General features: G+C 35.9%; 1 protein-coding gene and 1 long non-coding RNA gene across 2 annotated transcripts; one reads left to right on the forward strand and one right to left on the reverse strand.

The window, feature by feature from the left end:
* Positions 1-1,083: 1,083 nt before the first annotated feature.
* Positions 1,084-3,044, reverse strand: LOC137957296 (uncharacterized). The gene is made up of 3 exons (XR_011113335.1): positions 2,619-3,044; positions 1,445-1,561; positions 1,084-1,354 (listed from the first exon to the last, which is right to left on the reverse strand). It is a non-coding gene; the product is annotated as an uncharacterized lncRNA (long non-coding RNA).
* Positions 3,045-11,053: 8,009 nt separating this feature from the next.
* LOC137955723 (probable GTP diphosphokinase RSH2, chloroplastic) lies at positions 11,054-15,959 on the forward strand. The gene is made up of 6 exons (XM_068802816.1): positions 11,054-12,302; positions 12,400-12,585; positions 14,063-14,523; positions 14,882-15,040; positions 15,125-15,476; positions 15,561-15,959. The coding sequence occupies exons 1-6, from the start codon at positions 11,568-11,570 to the stop codon at positions 15,846-15,848; spliced, it is 2,181 nt and encodes a 726-aa protein (XP_068658917.1). The 5' UTR covers positions 11,054-11,567; the 3' UTR covers positions 15,849-15,959.
* The last annotated feature ends 417 nt before the right edge of the window (positions 15,960-16,376 follow it).

A 16,376-nucleotide genomic window follows, 5' to 3' on the forward strand; every position in this document is an offset into this window, starting at 1 on the left:
GGGATGCAATATACCATTGGAGATATCACTGATGTGAGTGTGACTGTGGGGGCCTAATATAATAGAGAATTAAGGCGTGTTCTCTAAAAGTCACTCACAATACAAGATACCTACACATGGCCGTAATGTGCTACCCCTATGGAACTCACATGCAAGATTAACACTTAGTTGTTCAGTATTCTCAAAGCCTATACATAAAGTCGAACTTCAATATTCATTCACTTAGGACCGGTGTGGGTGGCAAAATTTCAACTAGATGAAGGTTCAAGTCTTGAAGACACCTGTCATCGAAAGCTAGTGTACTGATTCCTCAAACCTTATCCAATCTAATTATATCTTGGTTTTCAATTTTTTTTAAAATGATGGGGAATGTCAAAGTTTTTAAAATAAAAGGCATATTGGTGCCTATAACTCAGTTGGTTAGAGCGCCGTGCCGATAATGCAAAGGTTACAGGCTCCATACCTGCATAGACCAAAGGCATATATTTTCTTGTCGTCCCATTTCCTTCTTGGTTTAAATACATAAAATCTTCTATCCTCCTTGAGTTTGCGTGAGACTCACACACGCACATGCGAGGCTCTCATGCTCACAAGTGCGTGTGGTCTGTCACACATGTTCGCACATGTCTTCGGTGGGCGCGCATGTCACATGTGTGACTTGTGGGACCAAAACATGATGAGGCTTTTCAAATGATTGGATTGATTTGACCGTTGGGGTGGATCAAGATCAAAGTCATTGGATGAAAACAATTACATATATGAACCATGGGATGAGGTGATTACCTATCTAACCGGTCATATTGGGTATCAAGATTGGTAAAATAGGTCGGCCAAATATATAAATTTGAGTTTTATTAAAGTGAAGTTTTCATATTATTTTTCCAACAAGATAAACTTCGGTGAGAAATAACATACATACACTTCCGTGAAGTCTGGTAAGCAAAATACTAACAGAACCAGACAAAGTTTCTAAACTAATAGATGAGTGAAAAACAAGGATAAGTTTACGATGAGTTAAAAAATGCAGATAAGTTTCTTTAACAGATGATTAGTTTCTAAACAGACGATAAGTTTCTCCTATCATATAGTTTACAGGGTAAGTTTCACTTACAGAAATCTATCGGCGATGACTATCGGAAAACTATCTTCACTCGGAAGTTGTTTTTGTCTTTCTCCTCGATCTTCACTCGGCAATCGTTTCTCTCTTTCTCGGTTTATTCTTCACATTTGCTTTACTCTGCTTCCTTCTTCTTCATTCGGCAGTTGGTTCTTTGATAACGTCTGAGCTTTTCTTCACTCCAAACAGGTAGGATTTCTTTATGCTTTTTTTCTTCTTTGTTTCTTGGAAATTTCCCTAAAATACCCATTTAAAATAAATTATTTTCAAAAACACTAACGTCATCAAAATATTTCTAAAACAATCCAACTTTGACTGGTCAAATACCTATGTGTGCAGTCAAAAGCGACACGTAAGCTTTGACTGCTTATGTGTCACCACATCATCAGTGTAGTAAACATAGATCAACACGTCGCCTGCCATGTCATTATTTTACCACGTCATCTGCCACATAAGTTGACACGTCATTAAATAAAAATTAAATAAATTTAAAAAAAAATCAAATACATATCGTGCCACGTAAGCCTTCACTAATGTTTTTTTTTCTCAAAAATCTCTCTTCCTCGATCTTTCTTTCTCCTCGCGTCTCCTCTTGCCCCCGCTCCTCTAGCCGCTACCGCCACTCCTCTATTGCCATCGCTCAGTCTCCTACTGCCGCCACTCGGCCTCGGCCGCTAGCTCTCCTGCTATCGCCGCTCGACCTAGCCAATCTAATTATAACGGTTTTCAATTTTTTTTAAAATGATGGGGAATGTCAAAGTTTTTAAAATAAAAGGCATATTGGTGCCTATAACTCAGTTGGTTAGAGCGTCGTGCCGATAATGCAAAGGTTACAGGCTCCATACCTGCAAAGACCAAAGGCATATATTTTCTTGTCGTCCCATTTCCTTCTTGGTTTAAATACATAAAATCTTCTATCCCCCTTGAGTTTGCGTGAGACTCACACACGCACATGCAAGGCTCTCGTGCTCACAAGTGCGTGTGGTCTGTCACACATGTTCACACATGTGTTCGGTGGGTGCGCATGTCACATGTGTGACTTGTGGGACCAAAACATGATGAGGCTTTTCAAACGATTGGATTAATTTGACCGTTGGGGTGGATCAAGATCAAAGTCATTGGATGAAAACAATTACATATATGAACCATGGGATGAGGTGATTACCTATCTAACTGGTCATATTGGGTATCAAGATCGGTAAAACAGGTCGGCCAAATATATAAATTTGAGTTTTATTAAAGTGGAGTTTTCATATTATTTTTCCAACAAGATAAACTTCGGTGAGAAATAACATACATACGCTTCCGTGAAGTCTGGTAAGCAAAATACTAACAGAACCAGACAAAGTTTCTAAACAGACAGATGAGTGAAAAACAAGGATAAGTTTAAAAACAAACGATGAGTTGAAAAACGCGGATAAGTTTCTTTGACAGATGATTAGTTTCTAAACAGACGATAAGTTTCTCCTATCATATAGTTTACAGGGTAAGTTTCACTTACAGAAATCTATCGGCGATGACTATCGGAAAACTATCTTCACTCGGCAGTTGTTTTTGTCTTTCTCCTCGATCTTCACTCGGCAATTGTTTCTCTTTCTCGTTTTATTCTTCACAGCTGCTTTACTCTGCTTCCATCTTCTTCATTCGGCAGTCGGTTCTTTGATAACGTCTGAGCTTTTCTTCACTCCGAACAGGTAGGATTTCTTTATGCTTTTTTCTTCTTTGTTTCTTTTCCGTTTTTACTTCTTCTCTTTGATTTCTTGAGCGCGCATGACGTGGGGACGAACCGCACGAGCCGAGAACGGCAGCCGAGGCAACTCGAATCAATGCATCTCCCCTGATGTTTTTTCGATTCTTATTGCCGCTACGTTTCCAAATTCCGATAGAGGGTGAGCAGAGGCATGGTGGGCATCGGGAGTTCGCAGTGAGCTGGATGCCATCGAGTGGACCAAGATCGAAGTAGGCCATTTTCGTTCTATTATGTCAATAATGTCCCGTGAGGAAGACAAGCCAGCGTGGCCTTTTGTTTTACTTTAAAAAAATAGCATAAGCTGGTCTTTCTATTTCAAGATAAACTAGCTGGTTTTTAGTTCACTTCCAATGATAGCATTTTTATTTTTTATTTTTATTTAAAAAACTTAGAAATATTTAAAATAGAAAGGCCAGCATGTATTTTGACATTTTTATTTTTAACCCATTTTTTATTTTTCTAATATTTTAAAATACTTTCACTAAAAATTATTTTCTTTTTTTTTCTTTTTAAAATTATTTTTTATTTTATTCGTATTAAATTCTTCATTGTTACTTAAAATTAATAATCATTATCTTAATTATTTTTATTTCATTTTAATTTTATTCATAAATTTTTATATCTTTTAGTTTAAGCACTTTTATTATCTAAATTTATATATTTTTATTACCATGTTCCTTGATATTTACTTATATAATTTTATATTTACTTTTGGAAATTATTTAGTCATCTTATTAATTAATTTATGAGGTCTTATTCTTATAATTCTTTTATTTTCATTTTCTACATTATTTGCTTCTCATTATCATTTATTTTTATATTTATGTTATTAATCATGTTTAATTTTCTCTTTTTATTATTTAATCAGTTTTAAGTGAATTTTCATAATTTAGTTTGGTGTTTATTTTTTAAAAATTATTTAGGTAACATGTTAATTTACTTATGAAGTATTTTTTTATTTTTTTGTATTATTTTCTTCCCTTTATCAATTAATTTTTAGTTTTATTTTATCTATTTAAGCATATTTTAATCATTTACCTTGATTTTTACTATTAGTAAATATTTAAAATCTTATCTACTTTTAACTAACTTTACATTCCGTTTGATTGATAAAGTAACAATTTATTCATTTATTTTTCTGTTTTTTTGTCTTATGGGTATGTATTTAAGTTTTTATTTTTATTTTTAATCTTTGGCCTAATTTATTTATATATGTTTATTTATAATGTTTATTTGATACTTTTATTATAATATTAAAAATTAGATACATCAAGCAAGTTTTTCAATGATTGGGTTTCTCATAACTAATATGTTGCCATAACTCCTAAGCTTGGCATGTATATATATTTTTCTTCTTTCTCTATGTGCCCTCTCACCACTTTCATAAGCATTGATGAGAATGAAATAGAAGAAACAAGATATTCATTTTATACTAATTTAGTTACTTATGTTTAATTTTATTTTCAAAAGCAGTAATTATTTAACTTAATTTTAACGTTATACAATTTGAGTGATATATTAAATTGATAAATTAAAACTATAATAACTTAGGCAAATATTTGTTTTTATCTTATTTCAAAACAACTTAACCTAACTCCCAAATTTTAACTTATATAAATTATCCAACAAGTGAAATTTTTATTCTTAATTTTTCTTTTATTTTTAACTTAAAAGTAATTTTATTTTTTTAATTTTTAGATGATTGCAAGTAAACTTCTTGGATTCTCTTGCCAATAACATGTTTTTTTATTTTTATTTTTTGTGTTTCATCAAATAAAGATGAAAAAAATAAAAAAAAAATTAGATAAAGAACACTAGTACAATTTAGTAGAAAATAAGGTTTTCTTAGTTGGATGCATGAAAATCAATTACCAAACTTGGGGCAAGTTGAAGGAGACTCATTGGAAGAGATGGGTTGAGTCACACCCCTTGACTTGACTTGCCCAATCTTAAGTCTCATCTAACTTGCTCCAGTCAAGAGTCAACTCTACAAATAAAAAAACTATGGTAAAAATATCATGTCCCACAAAACAAACAAAGATCATTATAAACCCAGCCAACTTACATTTTTTAATGTCAATTAAACTCAACCACTTCAACATTTTTTATTTTTTTTGAATGTTAATTAAAGACAATAAACTCAACTAGCTTATAGTCAAACAAAATTATAAGAACTCAAGAAACACAAAAGTGCATAAAATATTAAAGGTGTGTTTGTACCAATAGGAAAGTGTAGAAAAAAATATCAAAGAAAAATATACCCGTTGACAAAAAATTTCTAGCATTTGTGTCATTTTTGGGGGATAGGAAAAATTTTCTCATGATTTTTCTTGTTTTCTCTTACTTTTAAAAAATATTAAAAATGATAGGAATATGGGTTTACTCTTGCTCCAATAGGAAACTATAGGAAAAATAAACCAAGAAGCACTAATTTGGTTCTCGATCGCTTACCTTTTACTTTTAATCTTTATTTTTTATTATTATAAAAAAATAATTTATTTCTAGTTTAAATACAAACATCATTAAAGTGGTTCTTGATCACTTTACCTCTTATTTTTAACCTTTTTTTATTTATTATAAAAAATAATTTATTTCTAGTACAAATACAAACATCATAACTAGTTTTCTTGTTGTTTTTGTTGGAAGATATGATGTAATTAGTTTATGTTTCACATCAATGACACCCTAATTATATCATATCTTCCAACAGTTTCCTATGGTGGCACAAACGCAAGAAAGTAGGTTAAAGGAAACTTTTTTCAATAGGAAAATTTTCTATGAGAAAATTGGTCAAAGGAAAAATAAAATTTCCATTGTTTTGCTTTCCTTTGGTGGTAAAAGATTAAAAAATAAAGCTCGAGTAAGTCATGAAAACTCACTCACCATTTCTTTTATGAACAAATGAAGGGCATCTTATTATTGTATTCCCCCAAATATAGAGCTCTCACACAACAAAAATTCAGACTAGGAGTGGGCATCGGGTTAGGTTTTATGGGGAACTTGACCAGACTTGACCCTAAAAACCCAGGTTTGGGTTTCCAATTTCACCTTGTTGGTCGTAGATGAGGTGGGGAAAAAAACCCACTAGGTTTTAGGTCGGGGAACAAGTTTTCCCAAACCCGACCCACATATGAGACAAAGATATAAAACAGGGTGGAGATGCGTTGAGTTTAAGGGGATGGGACAGGAACAGGATTATGGGGATGGTGATTGGGCTTGATGTGGAGGTCTAACAATTGTGGAGAGAGGCTCTTTGCGAAGAGCAATAGGCTGAGTGTCATAAGGTGGGTCACAAACTAGTGGAGAGGAAGGAGGAGAACATACCTCAGGATCATCAGAGGACTCCACATGTGACTAAGCAGTGGATGAAGAGAGAGGATCCTTGGACGACTGGTCCTCAATCATTATTGAGGAGTAGATATGGAAGAATCTTACATGACTTTCATAGCAAGAGGTCTCATATAGCCAGAATTCATATGGTGGAGTCTAAGAGGTGTCTCACATAAAGAGGCCTCATATAAGAGTCTTAGTTAAAGGTATTTTAGTTATGTCAGTCTTTTATTTATGTTCAGTTGTTCAATTATTTTAGGACTTATCGTTTAGTGTTTAACTTTGAGTATAACTGGGATAAGAGTAGTTTAATTGTAATTGAATTTTACTTATTTCTTCTATTATAAATAGAAGCTCATTGCATTCAAATTACATCAAGTCAATGAAGTTTTTCTCTTTTCAAAAAATTCAACATCATAATCCATTAGAATAAATGGCTTGGGCATCCTTGGAGATGATGTAAAACTAGGAAGAGAACTAGCTGAAAAATATGGTTGTTGTTAAAGAAAGGAAACATTGGCTGGCATAAATCTTTTCTTCAAGGATGAAGAGTAACACACATAGCCCTTTTGAGTTTTTGAATACCCCAAGAAGATTCACTTTACAACCTAGGGGAGAAATTTATTTTGGTGATCTCCCAAGTGATGGGCAAAGGCGGTGCATCTTAATACCCAAGGTGGAAAGGGGAAAACAACTGAATCAAATAACAATTTTGACAAGGGGACGACACCTTGTAGCACACTCGATGGCATACAATTAATAGAAAAACATACAGTGATAACTGCATAGGCCCAATAAAATTGAGGAACATTCATAGACAACATAATAGTGCGGCCAACCTCTATAAGATGTTGATGTTTTCTTTTTGAGACACCATTTTGCTGAGGTGTATAAACATATAAGAATTGGTAAATAATCTTATTTCCTTGCAAAAACTTTGAAGGGTAGAGAAAAAATATTCTTTCACATTATCATATCGAAATATTCGTACCTTGGTTTTGGATTGATTTTCCACCATAGCAGAAAAGGAGGTGAAAAGAGAAAATACCACAACCCTATCTTTCATCAAATATAACCATGTAACCTTCATATAATCATCCAAAAATATTAAAAAAATACATGGATTGTGAAATATTTGGGACATTAACAAGTCCCCACACATATGAATAAACTAAAGGAAAGGACTAGAGGCAATATTGTCTTGCCTGTGTTGAAAAATAGATCTATGATGTTTCCCTAGTTGACAAAACTCACATGACAATTGTGAAACAAAACGAAGGGAAAGAACTAAACTTTTTAAATTTTCTAAGGAAGGATGACCCAACCTCTTTTGTTATGGTTGTTGCTACAAATGTCTAGCTAGTAGGATCCATATTGTAAAGACCCCCTCTCTCATAGTCGCCACCAATCTCTTGTCTCGTTTTGATGTCTTGTAATACTTAGTGAGAAGGAAAAAAAGGTAACATAACAATTTAGTTTCTTGGTTAATTGACTCATTGACATAAGACTCAAATAGAAATTGAGGGACAAATAAAATATTAGAAAGTGAAAAAGATGGTGAAACGGTGCATGTACCAGTACCTTGAATCTTTGTTTGGGACTCATGTGTAATAGATACAAATCATTCTAAAGTGCATGGGGTCACACATGAAAACTTTTCAATTTTACCTGTGAGGTGTTTGGAGGCTCCAAAATTAATGATCCATGGGAATGACCTAGAACATGAAAGAAAAGACTACATACCAGTAGTAGCAATTGTGTCTAAAGTGTTGCTTTGAGGAGTGACCATCATATTCTTCCTTTGGAGGAATATGAGGATGGTTCACTAGTGGTGGAAGTTGATGCTTGATTAATTTTGAAGTATGGAGGTTTCCCATGTAGGTTCCAATAATTCTCAACCAAGTGATTGTTGAGCCCACAAAAAGTACACTTCCTTTCGTTGACCACTAATGTTATTTGAACTAGAGGTAGGAACATTCCCAACTTTGCCTCTTCTTTTTATTGATGTCTTCCCACCTCTTCCTTTACCTTTACAATAACCATTGGAAAACATAGCCGAATTTTCCACTTGGTCTGGTTGATTGTTGGACTCCTTAACAGGAATCCGTAACATGGTAGCACATACATCATTGAATGAAGGTTTTTCTATAGAGCTTAGCATTGAAGGAAGGTTTTTCTATAGAGCTTAGTACTTGTGACTTGGTAACATCCAAGTAAGATGGTAGATTTACAAGACATATAGTGGAAACAAGGTCCTCTCTCTGCTTTTCTTGTGTAGCAATATCAAAAGCATATGGTTATTCAACTTTCCACTCATGTAGTAACCCTCTGAATCTAGTAAAGTACTCATGAAGGTTGTCTTTACTTTGTGTTGCACATCTCCTGAAAAGTACTATAAATCTTCGAAGACTATCATGAGTAGAATATAACTCAAAACATGTGTCCCATATTATTTTGGCGATTTCTAGATGCACCACATTGTTCGCTGCATATTAATCCATGCTATTTATTAGCCAATTGATAACTAGAGTGTCTTCCTTTAACTGCTTGTGATAAAAATGGTCAACTATATGCAATGATGGTTGAGTTATATGCCCAACAAGGTCTCTAGTAATCAAGAAATGTTCAACACATTGAGACCAACATAAATAATTACTCAACCCTTTTAGTGGAATTGTAGTAATTCTCAAGGGATTTCCTTTGCTGAAACCAATATATGGAGACGAGGAAGATGAGTTCACAACTTCAAACATGATGACTTTTTTTTTTTTTTTGGAATAACAACACTCTTGAATGAATTTTAGAAGGAAGAGGACAAGATAGAATCAAAGGAACAAAAACTTGATGCAATGGAATTCAAAAACAACACTAACAACGCATTGAATTCAATAATCAAGCAAGAGAATAAACATAGCCTTTAAGCATACGAATGTGACTTCCCTTTTTTGTATATTTTTTTATCATTTTAAAGTTTAAACGAAAAATCTAATTAGCCAACAATCACTATTAATTAGCCAAACATAAATGAAATAAAAATTGGTATGAAAGTGGTCCTAAACACAATTGAACTATAGACTACTTTCCAAAACCAACTCCTCAACCCCTAACTTAGGATTTCAATGGATTAATTGATCAATTAATTTTTCAACAAGTCTGAACTCAAGGAGAACTTTTAGATAAAATTATTAAATATTATTGAAGAATTTTTTGTATAAAAAACAAGGCAAGGCATGAACTACATAATCAACATATGCGCATGCAAGTTTCAACCATTGAACTAGAAGAAAAACATTTTTTTTTTTTTGAGAATTTACTAGGCTTGACCATGAACAATTTTTAACTTTCAAAGATATGAAATTGATCCCTCATAATGTAAAAGATAAAGTGGAACTTAGTTGATTAAAGAGATACCATGCTGAGTTGATTGCAACCTTTTTCTTTCTTCAAGTTGGCTGAACCATGTATTGCTTGAAGGTTGATTTTGAGACACCTTTTCTCTACACTGGCATGACTTGAATAATTTTGATTTAAACCCTAGAATTCTAGCTCTGATACCATGTTAAATTCTAGGGTTTAATTCCTAGGAACTAGGTTTGAGAAGAAGAAGAAGGAAAAGAAGGAAAGGAGAAGAGAAAAGGAGAAGATGAAGAGAAGAGAGTTTGTGAGAGACACAAGGTTGGAGTGAAGATTAAGGTTTAGAGGAGCTCGAATAAACTTCCCCCCCCCCCCCCCCCCCCCCCCCCCACACACACACACACACACACTATGTTACTTATATAGCTGGGGGTTGAATGCCCTAGTACATAAGCAAATAAAGAAATTACTCTTTAACTTATAACTAATTACAACCTATGCCACTTGAATGTTTTCAACAAAGAGAAAGAGGGGAATCACTATTTGCCACCCACGATTCTATTTTATCATCATCCCAATTACCATTTATTTTTTTTTTCTTATAAATGACTAGATCTCTTTACTTTATAATGGGATTGGTATGATATTTATGAGATCGATGATAATTTTTTCCCCTATTTATCCTTCCTTTATTTTCTCTCCTGATTCCATGTTTCACAGAGAGAAAATCACATAAGAAAGGAGAGAAAGAAGTTTTCTCTTTTATTTTATTTTTTCCTAAATGTTCTATTATGGAAAATTGACTTTTATTTTTTTCTTCTTTTATTTTCTAGGCCATGGAACAAGTTATAAATACTATTATAATTAGAGCCTATAAACAGATGTACCAGGACGTTTCTAGTAGCGGCTCCATAGAGAAGATCTTCAAAGAAAAATACCAAGGGAAAAGCGTGTACAACAACGAACACAATTTTCTTGTGGCGTGTGAGGGAAAGGAATGGTTGGATTTGGGTTGACTTTGGATAGTGATCTTTTTCTGGATCGTTGAAGCCCTGCCTTGCACGCCGCATGCTTCTGTCGTGCAAGCACTGACCACGTTGCGGCCGCGTGACGATGACAATGAGACAGCTCCGACACGAGTTGATATAGAGCTCCCCACGCGTTGACGACGGACGCTAAACTTCTGACACGTGTTTGAACTACGCCGTCGAGTAGTAATCAGCGGAAAGCGGCGATGAAGCTGTCCTCGCTGGCTGTCGGCGATGAATCTGTCCTCCCGCCTCCACTCAGGACTAGTTGATACTCTCCAGAGGTCGTCTGGAGAAATATTAGCAAAATAGTACCTGGCAGCGCTTCTCACATTAGTGACCTCTCATTGTATTTTTTCGCAGATACTACTGTTCCGTGTCAACCTTGCGAAACTTGAGCTACGCTGACGTAATTCGACAGCATTCCAAGGAGAGTGGGGTAATTCTATTGTTAACTTTCCATTGCCGCATAGCAATCAGCTGTGTCGGGCTTCGCTACTCCCGAATCTTCCTTCTCTTCGATCTTCTTTCACATTCATCCCCCCAAAGTTCCAAGTTGCAAGTTTTCTTCCTCTTTCCTTCTCCTCCCACGCTGAAAGCCAGATCTAGGGCCTCGTTCATAATCACTATTCCGCGATTTCTCCCCTCTTTCCACGCCTTTGAATCCTGAATTGTTCTTTTCTAGCCGTCTCTGATTATTTTCATCTTGTTTTCCCTTTTTTCTCGCAAGAAATTTGGCACTTTGTACAGTTTCGAATTCCATAAGTTAGCTTCTCCTGTCAGTTCTTGTAAAGGATCGGATTCACGTCTTGCCAACGGAAGAAGAAGGATCAATTAGGGCTTTTTGCAGATATTAAATCCTCCACCTTCCTGGAAATCGATTAAATATTGATTCCGATCCTCTCGTACCGTTAAATGCCTCTTTCTTTTAGCTCTAGGTTTTAAATTTAAGGGAGAAGGAAGGAAGTTCCAATCTTCTTACGCGCCCATGGCCGTTCCCACGATCGCGCTTTATGCAAGCCCTCCTAGCAGTGTCTGCTCGACGCCCTATCCCTGCCAAATCAATTCCCACACTTCGTCCGATTATGACATCAACTATCGTCCGCCTTCCTCAGCTTCTACTCAAAAGCCCATTGTTGGGGGCCTCTCATGCCTCTTCTCTTCCCCCTCCATATGGCATGCGTCTTCCTCTTCCACCTTTGCTGGGGACGACCTCGGTCCTCTCTGGCACGACAGAAGCGAAGATTTCAATAGCTCTTTTTCTTACTCGTCTTATTCTTCCTTGAGTTCGTCCTTAAAATGTAGAGATCAGAGTCCTGTCTCGGTCTTTCAAGGTCCTATCTCGTGCAGCGCGGCAAGTTCCTCTCGAAGCCCGCCCACTAGGAGCTTGCGAGACCGGAATGGGGACGTTCATCTCCAGGCGTCTTTCAGGGCGAATCGCGATGGGCTGTTTAATGGATTTGTTCGGAATGCTTTGGGGCCTTGTCTCGATTACGACTCCTCTAGTTTTCCGATGCCCGGTGGAAGTGTTGTGCGGGACAACGAAGAGTCATCGGTTTCTCTTGTTGACGAGTTCACATTCACGATGGAGGGCACTTTCGCCGAGAGCTGCGGACCCTATGCTAAGGAGTTGCTCGTAGGAGCCCAGGCGAGGCATAAGATTTTCTATGATGAATTTGTTGTCAAGGCTTTTTATGAAGCTGAGAAGGCGCACAAGGGACAGGTAGCATTCTCACTGGAACCTCTGATGAACTTCTACTGTAACTTGAAACTTATTGTGGGACTCATTGATCTTTATTGTTTTTTTTTCTTGGTTTTAGATGCGAGCCAGTGGGGATCCCTACTTGCAGCATTGTGTGGAAACGGCGGTTTTGCTTGCAACAATTGGTGCTAATTCCACTATAGTTGCAGCAGGTCTTCTTCACGATACACTAGACGATTCTTTTATGAGCTATGATTATATTTTTCGGACCTTTGGAGCCGGGGTCGCTGATTTGGTTGAAGGGGTATGTGCTCTATATGGTTGTACTTTTGTCTTCGATGGCACATTTCGTATAAATATGCCGTGCACTTGTTTGTGTTGCGTTATGTGTGGAATGTTTACTGACTTGTATATTAATTGCATTGAAGTTTTGTGATCATCTATTATTTCACTATCTTGTTGATCTTAGCCATAAACCAGCTGAAAGATAATAGTTTCTTATGAACTGCAAGATTGAGATACGGAGCGTTTAATGTTCATCTACTCAAGCACATTTCTCTACCCCATATGTTTGAATGTCCATAAGTACAATCAAATATTTTCTTGAAATATTCATGAAAAATGGAAGTATATTTACTTCTGGATACTGTTCTGTAAAATTTCTTCCATCGTCACTGCCAATCATTAGACTTATGTGCAGAATGTAGCCATTAAAGAGTTATCCATCAAAGAGGCCACACAAACTTTGCTTGGACCAATTACTTACAAAAGATGGAACTAGCCTTGCCAGCGTTTGTCCTCAAACTTGATCTTGGCCTGTGCTATTCGTGACTGCATATCTATGAAGCAACTATGCAGAAGGGAAAGAAAAAAGTTATAAGCTCTAAAAATAGGAAAATATTGATGACACAATCTTGACTTGAAATATTGCAATGCTAGATTTCCATTGCTGGGCATGTTTTGTCTTTTTTTTCCCTCTGGAGTTGTTCTCTATGAAAATTCTGCTGATTACATCATTAATTTTCTTTTTCTACAAAAACATCATTAATTTCCTCAAAACAAAAAAAAAAAAATCATTTAGTCGAAGTAACAAGCCAACTGTTTGATGTGAAATATCTTGTTGTTATTGATTTTGAGATCAGGGTGCCACTGGGATGGATTAATTGAATCTATTATGCACCCATGAGGAAATCATTCCACAAAGGCACACCATGATCTAATGTCTTTATGGCACATTATTTTACAGAATTAAATATAATATTATGATGTTCTTTTATTATCAAAATTTTTCTGTTAAAGTAAGACAACCTGATTTAACTGACCTTGTTAAGAAAACTCGGATGTTTCAGTTGGTTTATGAGTGAGAAAGTAACTCTGGGCTTGAATGAGAGCGCCTAGATGGGGTTTGGTGAGGGTTAGGTGTTCAGACCTGCTGGTGGTCCTGATTCCCTGTCAGGCCAGTCAAGCTACTCATGATTTTATATTGTCTCCTTTATCATTATGGAGTACATACTGTGTGCTTTAATGTAGTTTTTTATTGGCTAGGTATTGTTTACTACCAATGTCGTGTAGTCGTTTGGAGCAACTTTAAAATCTTAGTTGTATAACCAGTTGGTGATCTTATTCCTTTCTTAACAGCAGCATAGCCACAAGGCTGTCTTATTGCTTTCCTTATCCACTCCGTCTTTCTTTTCTTGAAGGGAATTACTATAAAAAAATTTCTTCATTCGACTGATTTTTACTAGAGTAAGGGTTTCTTATTTAGTGATTTCCATACACAGGTTTCTAAGTTAAGCCAGTTGAGCAAACTTGCTCGTGAGAGTAATACTGCTAGTAAGACAGTGGAAGCAGATAGATTGCATACCATGTTTCTTGCCATGGCCGACGCCCGAGCTGTTCTAGTGAAATTGGCAGACAGACTGCATAATATGATGACACTGGAGGCTCTTCCGATGATCAAGCAACAAAGGTTTGCAAAGGAAACCTTGGAGATATTTGCTCCTTTGGCTAACCGTTTGGGGATTTCAAGTTGGAAGGACCAACTTGAAAACCTCTGCTTCAAGCACCTTAATCCGGAGCAGCACAAAGAGCTCTCTTCCAAACTAATCAAGTCTTTTGATGAGGAGATGAATAGCTCGGCCATTGAAAAACTTGAAAAGGCTCTCAAAGAAGGGGGGGTGTCTTATCATGTCCTTTCAGGGAGACACAAGAGCTTGTACAGCATTTACAGAAAAATGATGAAGTATGCTTTCCACCTTTCTTATAGATTTTATTTCTGATTTGGGACTATTATTATCTGAAAGAGCCTCTCATGCATGATTTTGCATTTAATATCTGCTAGGTTTTTATAGTTGACTTTCGGAAGCATGAGTCTTAATTAATAAACAGCAAAACAAAAGCCTATTGTGCTTCTTTTGCAATTTGTAAATATTGATAGCTACTATGAAGAAGTATTTGTTAGTCTCATAGGTGTTTGACAGCTGTCTGAGAAATTGTGTTTCTAGCTCCTGTTTCTTCCTTTTTATTACAAGATTTGTACTTGACTTGTGAAATACTGATTTATTGTAACGAAATAATGATGTATCGACATATTCATGCAGGAAAAAGTTAGCGATGGATGAAATTCATGACATACATGGCCTCAGATTGATAGTTGAAAATGACAAAGACTGTTACACTGCTCTCGACATTGTTCATCAGCTGTGGCCTAAAGTTCCTGGAAAGCTAAAGGATTACATTACTCATCCCAAGTTCAACGGGTGTGTACTGGATAAAGCCTACCGATTACATATGATGTATTGAGTTTACATGTCTTTCTCACATATAATTGGTATTGTTCTCAGGTATCAGTCGTTGCATACAGTTGTGACAAGTGAAGATATGGTGCCTTTGGAAGTTCAGATTCGAACCAAGGAGATGCATCTGCAAGCGGAATTTGGAATTGCTGCTCATTGGAGATACAAGGAAGGCGATTGTAAGCATTCCTCATCGGTGCTTCAAATGGTGGAATGGGCACGCTGGGTTGTGACCTGGCAGTGTGAGATGACGAGCAAAGAACAGACATCTTCTCTTGGCACTGATTCGATTAGGCCTCCCTGCCCATTTCCTTCTCACGCCAACGGTTGCCCCTATTCCTACTCTCCACACTGCAACCATGACGGGCCTGTGTTTGTCATCATGATAGAAAATGAAAAGGTTTGTTTTATAACACAATTCCGTATCTATTTCACACTTTATTTAGTTCGAAATTCTGAAAGTAAATATTCGTGTCGGCTGCAGATGTCTGTCCAGGAGTTTCCAGCAAACTCCACGGTAATGGACCTGGTGGAGAGACTTGGGCGTGGGAGCTCGAGATGGGCAACTTACAGGTTTCCTGTGAAGGAAGAATTGAGGCCAAGGCTCAACCATGAGCCGGTTAGTGATCCCATGAGCAAACTCAGGATGGGAGATGTAGTGGAGCTGACCCCGACGATTCCAGACAAGTCTCTGACCGAGTACAGAGAGGAAATTCAGCGTATGTATGACCGAGATCCGACGGTCATGACAAGGGCAAGCTGGAGAAGCTGACACTAACACCATTTATTCACACCATAGTCAATTTCCCTAGCTGCTTACATTGTTTTCGTGTATATATTAACATTTTGTACATAAGATGTTCCATTCAGGACGAAGGGCTCCTGTTACTGAAATAAAAATCCATTTCGTATTTCAGTTCTTTTTAAACGTTGCAAAATTAAAATTTAAGTGTGAAAGAATTTAAATAAAAATATAATTATTAAGTTAAAAATTATATATTGTAAATAACATCAAATATTTTGTTATCGATGTTTTTTATTGATATTTATTGTTAAATTTTTTTTTTTTTTATGAATATTAGTTTTAATAGTTTATAATTTATAAGAAAGATTTTGACTCTCTTTCAAATTATGTATGATTAAATATACGATTATAATATAATTTTTTTAAGAGATTAATTATATTTTAACTCTAGCACACTTTTCTATTTAGATTGAACAAGGTTTTGGATAAACCTATATAGCAAATGAAAATTATATAATAAAGAAAAACTTACACCTTTAGATTTGTCAAGAAATA

This window comes from Aristolochia californica, unplaced genomic scaffold (genome assembly GCF_029961685.1).
Source record: "Aristolochia californica isolate CCGP_79_NKW_82.1479 unplaced genomic scaffold, dmAriCali1.0.hap1 SCAF_2, whole genome shotgun sequence".
NCBI lineage: Eukaryota > Viridiplantae > Streptophyta > Magnoliopsida > Piperales > Aristolochiaceae > Aristolochia > Aristolochia californica.

Coding starts and splice junctions, on each gene's coding strand:
- LOC137955723 (XM_068802816.1), top strand. CDS start 11,568: ATGGCCGTTCCCACGATCGCGCTTTATGCAAGCCCTCCTAGCAGTGTC. Junction 12,303..12,399: donor AGAAGGCGCACAAGGGACAG/GTAGCATTCTCA, acceptor TCTTGGTTTTAG/ATGCGAGCCAGTGGGGATCC. Junction 14,524..14,881: donor ATTTACAGAAAAATGATGAA/GTATGCTTTCCA, acceptor ATATTCATGCAG/GAAAAAGTTAGCGATGGATG.